General features: G+C 44.1%; 1 protein-coding gene across 1 annotated transcript; it reads left to right on the top strand.

Moving 5' to 3' along the window:
- The first annotated feature begins 6493 nt into the window (after positions 1-6493).
- On the top strand, positions 6494-8459 carry LOC106636266 (uncharacterized). The gene is made up of 6 exons (XM_014348615.3): positions 6494-6739; positions 6822-6932; positions 7038-7139; positions 7260-7376; positions 7525-7620; positions 7703-8459. Exons 1-6 carry the CDS (start codon positions 6635-6637, stop codon positions 8369-8371), a joined length of 1200 nt encoding a protein of 399 aa, XP_014204101.2. The 5' UTR covers positions 6494-6634; the 3' UTR covers positions 8372-8459.
- The last annotated feature ends 1106 nt before the right edge of the window (positions 8460-9565 follow it).

A 9565-nucleotide genomic window follows, 5' to 3' on the forward strand; every position in this document is an offset into this window, starting at 1 on the left:
TTTCTCCCACTGAACGAACACGACATATTTCATTTGTACCTTTGTTGCGAAATTGTTGGGAGTTTTGTCGATAATCTTTATACGCTTACTTTTCGTTTTTTTTCTTGAAAAATGGAAATACACGGTTCCATCGGAAGCATGTAATCCGACACTTTGCGTGTAAGCAAAATAAGGGCTTCTATTTGGTAAAACGATGCGACCCCATGCATGGGTCATGGAAACTATTAAAGTGTGTACCAATGGGCTTCATTGCATCCTTATATTTTTCACGCATACCAAGACAGTGTATATATATATATAAAGACTTGTTTCGAGTTTTCAGCCGAACGATTTTTAATGCAGGTATTCGGTACCGTTGGCGATAAAAAGAAGTTGCGAGAGGAATACCCGAGCCCCTATAAAATCTTACTCGCAAGAATCGGACTGGAGTCTGACGGCTTAAAGAAAAAAAAAAAAAAAGTGCGAGAAGTGTAACGAGCGACTGCGCCCGAAAATCCGAAAATAAAATGAAACTGGACCCCGACGTTATTACATTTTCTTCGAATGAAAAAAAAAAAAGCAAATGAACGGCCGCGTTATCTGGCGTAAAAAAAAAGGGTGCCAAAACGCTACTGCACTCGAACGGTACATATATACTGTAAATGTTACAGGAGCAGCAGCGGAAACAGAGTCGTAAAGGCGACTTAATTAAAGAAGCCGGGATCGTCATCATCATTATCACCACGTAAAAGTCGCCGCCACCTTATATATGTATGTACAACGTTAGATTACACATGTGCCGCGGCACGCGTGAGCGAATGAGCGACAGTTATGTAGGTATTATATATTACTCGGAAGTTGTACATATTATATCTGTGTAGGGATTACATATAAGTATAGGTACGTGGGAGATTATGTTGCGCGAGGGGGGGTTGGGGATAGCACTGATAATATAGGTGCTCGTAATGGAGCATCATCGGGAGGCAGAGGGATTCACCACACATACCAGACAGACCTGATCTCATCAAGCAAGCGCGCAAATCAATTTTAAGACGCGATCCTACTGACGCGGCCGTTCGAGCGCTACCGTATATATGCATAGGGATGCATATCACCAGCTACGTCTGCTCTTATGGCTCATTACACGTTCTACAGTAATGATTTTATCATCGCGGAAATCGTAGGTAGGTATATTACAACTCCCATAGAGCCGGCCCGCCAACAGTATATTATATTATATTATCTCACTACCTTATTGCGTGTCACGTAACTCTCGCGTTTTTTACGCAATGCCACTTTGAGGCTTACGTTATCTCCATGGTATATAATATTGTCAACGTCTCATGATATTGCTATACACCTACTGCCTCTCGCGCATATGTATATATATATATATATATATATGATATTATTAATGCATATAAATATACCGATGAACATTGATTGTGCATACATTGTGTTGTATGTTTGCGTATTCGGAAGGAAAGGAGGACGTGGTGTGTAGCACGTATGGATTGATCTATCGAACGCGTAGCGCGCGTGCACTTGTGGTGCCTCCGATGTATGTGTATACTCGCATAAACAGCGGGGGCACGGGGGCGTATCGGGCGCAGCGGGATGTGCCGGTGCATGAAAATCGTAACACACACACACACGAGGGGGGAAGGGGAGCTATACATACGTGGATGGGTGGAGGATGTATATCTGCAATGTACACGGTCGATGAGCGTCCGCGAGAGGATTTTCTAAAACCCGATCCGCGGCCTTGATTTTTACGCGTCCGCGTAAAGGAAAGTTGTAGACTTTTTCCAATTAAAAGCCCCCCACCCCCTTACGGATGCACGTGTGGGCACCATGGAGGCCTAATGTATACATCTGGGTCTCGAGTAACCATATAGTCACGGCTCTTTGTATACATGCGCGCATACACCCAACATATCACGCGCTCGTCCGTCTCGATTTTTCAAAAAAAGATTTCATTTAACGCAGCTCTCTCGCGCGAATAATCAACGTACCTACTTGTATCCACTTCTTGGCTTTTATAGAAATCCTGCATTGTATGGGTATACTTACGCATGCAACTCAAGCCCAATGACTGACGTAAAATTATACACCGCGACTCTGTTTGCTCTAATGGTACAATCTCGTTTGAGCGCGTATATTTTACATGCACGCGTTGGCGGACAATTTGGTTCATCTGATTTTAATTGGTATACGCGAATCGACCCGATCGTATGGGGTATAAATTTATACACATTACAGTACCACGGGATGGTTGAATCGATGCTGGTGAAAAGATCGTGCTCATCCGTACATGGACAATTTATAAGTGTACGTGGTGTATTTGAAATATTTGACGGGGGGGTGTTACTTCAGTGGAGGTACCCTGGTCCTCGTCCACGTGTTGGTGTGTAGATATAGTTTGCGCACCTTCACGCTTCCGGGACCACCGCATATATATATATATATATATATATATATGTGCAAACTTGTATGTATGTAAGGCGAAAGGCACTTACTCGATTTGGAGTCCGTGACGGCTGGGATTATTTTTTTACAGTGCCTCGGCGGGTGGTACACTTGAAACGATGAATCCTCCACCTCCTCTTGTTCCTCGGTCAGGCCCGGAGAGCTGAAATCCAACATCTCCCGAAGGCTCGTCCGCGGATGAATTAGCGCGCTGCATCACCGGGTGTGTGTATGATAAGCGTCGAGTGCAGGGAAACGAAAGAAAAAAAAAAAAGGAAAAGGAGACACAGCACACGGAGAAACTTGTTAATCGACTTTCTTTCGCGCTTCCTGTCGCCCCATCCTCTTTTCCGATCCGCGGACAAGGTAGAAATCATCGATCTCCCCCTGCATCGTGCAACCTCCTTCTCGAGCTCCCCTTTCCAACGCGAGCTCTGTCTCCTCGTCGCGATGACGGAATCCTTTAGAAAAAAAAGACTCCGGTCTCTTCTGCCTCGCGAAGTTATATACGAGTCCGCAGACACCGCCGCTCTATGTGGCTCTCTACAGCGCAGGGCCGCGCGCGTCTGGCGAGTCGGCTCCCGGGGAAGATGAGCAGCCAGAGAAGCGGGAGCGCATCTGCCGCCGTGAGTACTTGGCGCTTCCGACTCGCGCTTAACGGTATCGCGCCGTGCACCACTGTGGATGTGGGATGGTATAGGTACTTTGGTGTGCGGGTATATATATATATATATAAACACTGTTACGCTCGTGCACCGTCGGTGTGCGCGTCTCGTCTACTTCCACTCCGGCTGTGCCTACTCCGAGGTGATGGGTATCTCCTTCTTTCCCCGCACTCGGGCTTTTTTTCCAACGAGCATCGTCGTCCCGCGTATGCAGACGGTCCACAGCGCGAGTGGGAGGCTCCGAGAGGATTGGGCGCCCGATTTCGATTTTAACGCTCGAGAGGGAAACGCGCTCGCGTTGGGGGGAGATACATACCGAACCATCATGACACGGAGCTTACGATAAAGATGCAAGCTCGTTGAGGATAGGGGCTCATATGTGAACATTTTCAATCAACAAACGTAGATTTATGCGTAGAAAATTACCGTTTAAAGAGAAGAGATACAAATAAATCGGCGGTATGTTTGAATTATTACTGAGAGGAGACTCTGTGCATGAAAAAGAATCAATAAAAATATGTAATAATTTAATTTTTTTTTTTTTTTTTTTTTTTTTAATGAAGCAAGAAAAGAAACCCAAGTTCACTGTATTCCTGAACACGAATTAAATTAATTTTAAACATTTTAAAAATTCTAGACAAGCTATATTTCTACATCGAATATATAATATCTCAACGGTCAATTTTTATTTAAAAAAATCATAAAAATCGAAACCCATATTATTACAATAGTCTTCTTACAAAGGTATAAATTTGGTATAAGCTGAGTGGTAGATCAACTTACTGATTGAATTACTCGGAATGATCGTCTCTCGAAATCCAATTGGCTCGCGGACGCAGCAATCTGGTGCTGCTCAAGGCAAACGAGGATGCGCTCGGTCGCAGGTATGCAATTCACGCCTCATATATTTATGTATATCCGTGAGTGTGTGTGTGTGTACAACATACACAAAGGCGTTACCGTAAATTTCCAAAGTAGGTGACTCAAAACTCGAATTTGTATAATTGCGCGGAAACAGTTAAGTCACACACATACACCGGAGCAAAGAGAGAAAAGAGACTCGGACTGGTTTATTTAGGCTCCGGTAAGTATATATATACACCGCTGCTACTTACAGGTGCTTCAAAGTGAAAAGGGAATAACGTCAACCCGGACAACAGTCACCTGTGCGAATTATCATAGCGGATTGGCTCCGGCCAAAATAAACTCTCGCGTGTCCACCGATGGTAAAACGAAAATGACACCATAAACTTTATACGTGCTTGTTGTCATTATCATTATTATTGTTGAGCGGTCGACCAACACTCGAGCGCTCGCAGAGTAAACCTCCTCGAGTGTATGTACACCTACATTTATCCCAATTGCGGGTCAAGGCAAGGCGGGGGCGTGGATCGACCGCCACTCGAGGGGGCTTATAATTAACGGCCCAACCGGGAAATCTCCGGGTGGGCCGTGTTGCGTACCCATGGACACACAGGGCGTGCCCTGATCTCTTGGGAAACAATAATAATGATAATCAGGGCGATGACGCTCGTGCGTGGTACAATACCTATACCAACCTCCAATGCAAACGGCCAGCAGCAGGAATGCCGGATGACGTGTGCGGAGCGCGCGAGATGAAGTCTTATCTGGGACCTATATGTAATGATAGAGGAGAGTACGTATGGTAGCCCCTTTTTGAATCCGCGTGTACGTATATGCCATGTTAAGGCACTTGCGCTATGCACAATGAACAATGGGACCATTTCAGCCATTTACCGGGAACGCCGGCGGCGCGTTGGAAATTCCGAAACGCCCCTCTCCTCGCTCGCGGTCGTACTTGTATTCGCGTTGCATAACAACAACAACGAAAATCGAGCAGATCGGAGCAGACGATTTCTTCGATCATATAAAGTTAATGTTTTGTCGCGACCTCGAAAAAAGCTTACTTGGGTAAATTTACTCTCGTGTGCAGGTATTTTTTTACACTCGCCTGCACGTCTCGCGTACTTGAAAAAAGTTAAGCTAGCGGAAAAAGCAGTAAAGCAAAATAGGTGCATGGATATGGCCCCTTTGGCACCTGTCGTGCGGCTCTATATATGTGTGTGTGTGTATATATGCTACTGCGGGTTAACGATCTCGTTTACTAAAACCTCAAGAAATCGCGAAATACGACTTTTCAAACAAAAGCGTACCTACTTTACTGCTGCGTATATATGTATATCGTGTGTGTCTATAGGTACTCGGAACAAACTCTGTAAAATGGCACAACGGACGCGACGACAGGACGACAAGTTACGACCCATCGAATGCATCGGCGTTATACTCTTTTTCCAAAAACTAATCCACGAAATTTAGACAACTTTTTTCCCGCTTTGGCGATTGTTCGCGCGAATAAATCACCTAAACCGAAGCAGGCGCATAGTACCAGGTGCCGATATACCGTTGAAAATCCATCGAGGCCGCTGTTGCAGCGTCTCAAAGTTCATTGTCCCTCTCCCGGCTACGGAAATCTCCGTTTTCGCAATCACGTGTCCGAGCATGCATACGTAGGTATATGTTCACGCAGGTTGCAGTGAGGCGCGATTATACGACAACAGCTGTTGTGCGTTACCTGCCTGCGAGCGACGACCCTATATAGTTTTAGCGGCTATTTGCCGAAGATGCCGGAAGAGGGGACTTTTTAGCACCTGTTGCTTACCTCCGTACTCGCGGCTCCCCGAGATTGAAACGCTCGACCGTGGCTGTCGTTAACGTCTTCATGACCGTCTGATAATTATTTTCTCGAACCTCTGCTGAGAGCTTTGTTCATCGCGGCTGGGTATATTATTTGTCGATCGAGCCCCCGACAGGTGGGTCTGGAACAATTGTTGCATAACGTGGAACTTTCCCGATGCGTATACGCGTTACGAACGTTGTCTATAGATAGAAATCGATCGGGTGATTATCTTTTCTTCTTCTTCCCGGTGACGGTACGTTGCACGTGCAGTTTGGCCACCCGCGATGGGATTATCGGGGATGAAGTCATGATCGTAATGTGATCGATAACATCTAATCAATCACGAGCGATTCGATTCGAGTGAGTTTTAACATCCAGTTCCTAATAACGATTTTTTGCGAGTAAACAAGATCGGCGCTGAAGATAAAATTATCGTCTTGATATCGTCGAGGATTTTTCAATCTTACCAATTACCGTCATAATTGTTGCGTTATATTTTGAAACTTGAACTGAATGTACCTGTGTGCAGCAGTACCGATGCACACGTTGCAACTGTGGAAAAAAAAAGAGACTTCCCCCGTTGTTTATTCGATTGCTTATCGATTCTCGGCAAAGCTCGGCGTTTTATCCAAAGGTGACGCCAAGATAGTCGATATGTATAAAAGCTCGAGTGCATCTAAGAACTCGTCAGACGCAATCAAATCTGAGTTGGAGCATCAGCGAGCAACGATCATTATTATTTATTTATTTTTTGACGACGCGACATTTTTAATACCTCTCTTGGTGGATTCGTTCGAAGTTTAGTTAATCTTCGTTTCCAACCATGGGAATGTCAAAGATTTTGCTGTTCGCGTGTTTCGCCCTTGTTGGCTTTTCGTCGTCCTCGGCTGACTTATTCGAGCCATCCTGCACCCCTCCGGGTGCCCTTGTAAGTCCAACTTTTTTCTACATGGCGTTAAAATTTCACCATTTACCGGGTGATAATCATAAAATTAACAACTATTTCCCAGTGCGATAAAGCCGATCAATGCTGCTGGCCCTTCACCTGCGATCCCTACCGAGCACGTTGCAAAATACGTTGGCCATTTCCACCGCCAACATGTGTTCCACTCAACTCAACGGTAATTTATTATTGTCACAACTAATCATCCCTGACATAATATAAATAGCATCCCTGTGTGTTTTACTGCGTTGTGCTCATTCTTTTTCTTTTTGTCAACTAACAGTGCGCAACTAGCACAGATTGCTGCAAGCCCATGAAATGCGATGAGACGACCAGCACCTGCAAACTGATCGTAAACGAAAGGTGCAGACCTGGAGGATCAATCGTGAGTTTTTACCAATTTCGAGTCGTATTGTTACAATTAACCCGAAACGACAACAATGTGCGTTGCGCGTGCATACAAGTACATGCATATATACATAAGGGAACTCGTGGGTGTTTGTAGTGCTCTAGAGACGACCAGTGCTGCCTGCAATTGTATTGCGACCCCTACAAGGCTCGCTGCAAGTCTCGCCCAAACAAGCCAAAGCCACCTCCGAAATGCCGTCCAATGAACGCTACTGTAAGTCATTTTTAATACATCGCGTATAGGTATACTGACGGGACAAGCTATTTTTTTCATTTTTTTTTTTTTTCATCTTTAATTAAATGCATTTTCAAACGTTTCTCGCTGAATGGTAAAAATTGAACGATTGTCACCGTAATATTAGTGCTCGGCTGGAGAAAAGTGCTGCAAGCTCCTCAGTTGTGACGCGGGAGTGTGCAAGATGTTCGAAGAACGATTTTGTCGTCCAGCCGGATCTCCTGTAAGCTTCACCAAGTAACCATGTATAAAGTACGCGTTATCCACGAAAAAATGTGGTATTTAATATTTGGTTCGTCGTTTAGTGTATCGATGACGAGCAGTGCTGCGGCGAAGCGGAATGCGACGCGGCGATAGATGTCTGCCGTTTACCAGCCCCCACGTCTACCGTTACCTCGACAATTGGCACCACGACCGAAGGAAGTTCGACTTCGAGCGAAGGAGGCACCACATCCACGGGCACCGGCACAACCGAAGGAGTGAGCTCAACACCTTCGGCTGGTAGTACAAGCGAAGGAGGCACCACATCCACGGGCACCGGCACAACCGAAGGAGTAAGCTCAACACCTTCGGCTGGCACTACGAGCGAAGGAAGTTCGACTTCGAGCGAAGGAGGCACCGGCACAACCGAAGGAGTAAGCTCAACACCCTCGGCTGGCACTACGAGCGAAGGAGGCACCACATCCACGGGCACCGGCACAACCAAAGGAGTGAGCTCAACACCCTCGGCTGGCACTACGAGTGAAGGAAGTTCTACAAACGAACAAGGTTCCAGCACTTTGGGTTGGAGTACAAGCGAAGGAGTAAGCTCAACATCCCCGGCTGGCACTACGAGCGAAGGAGGTTCTGCGATCACAGGTGCCAGTGAAAGCGAAGAAAGCTCTATTTCTGAAAGTTTGAGCACAGTTAGTGACGAAAAAGAAGAAGTCGTACCCGAAAAAGAAAGCTTCAATGAATTTTATATCTTCAACTGACTGTTGGTTTTAAAACCATTTATTTCACAGTGTTGAAACATTCATAATCTCTCGTCTTTTAATATACAATATTAAAAATAGTACATGATGCATGCCTTTTTAATGCTTTACCTACACTTTATTAATGAATAATTACCCGAAACTCGCACTGAACTACATTTATGCCCATGTATACCCATATTTTTTTTTCCATAATGGAAATCGACTAATTATCCAAAAGTATTTAGAAAAATTGATTTCCAACAAATAATAGTGTAAAATGTTTTAAGGGAATTAGGGTTATTATGAAATCGATGATAGATACTGTTTGCATGAAAAAAAAACAAACAAAAAACTGCTCGAATGTTGCACACACGACATGATGTTTGTGCAGGTAAAGATCGCACCAATTACACACTCTGATTCATTCGAAAAGTACTGTCCTATTGGGCTGACTACTGTCACTTTTGTGACGCAATGACCAACGGTACGTTCACTTGCACTGGTTTCACATTATACTCGTATGACATTGGACTCCTTTTTTTTTATGAATCATTACACTCGTGTGTGAATTGTTGTAGTGATCGTCAACATAGATAAGTATTTTATCTGGATAACCTTATCGTGGCTGTGTGAGAAGTTGAAAACAAGTTACTTGTGTTTTGTGCGTGACGCATTTGTTTATTAATCTTTATTCTTTTGACAGAGTTATTTACAATGACAATAGTTGGATTTAAGACAAGGCATACGTACAAGTTTGATTCGTCAACGTAACGAAAAAATTCCCATGTGTTGTGTAGGTGAAAAAATTGCCGTACCAATAAATTGGCACACAGATTTTTTACTTTTTAATTGGCACAGCTGTAAGCTTTAAATTTTAATCATAAATGCATTAATCACGAAATTCTGATAACCAAGTTTGCTAATTAAAGAAAAAAAAAAATTGATTGAACTTGTGATGTTTATTAACAAAACCTATCGTACGTTTTCGTTGAAACTTAACAATGTCTTCACTAAATTTCGAGTTTGTGTAAAAGCATCGAACCCCAACATGTGAAATTATAGTATCAATTTAGTCTGCGACACATTAGTAAAAATCAACTTGCGCACGAAACAATCGCGTGGGTGAAAAATGAAAATGAGCTGCCCATCTCGAGTGTAGGGAAACAAACAATAAGTTATACAATTCGAAAAGAAACGAAGGCAGCTGTACTG

This window comes from Copidosoma floridanum, unplaced genomic scaffold, assembly GCF_036245765.1.
Source record: "Copidosoma floridanum isolate Cflo_tuat_1 unplaced genomic scaffold, Cflo_Japanese_pri ptg000007l, whole genome shotgun sequence".
In the NCBI taxonomy this organism is placed as follows: Eukaryota; Metazoa; Arthropoda; class Insecta; order Hymenoptera; family Encyrtidae; genus Copidosoma; species Copidosoma floridanum.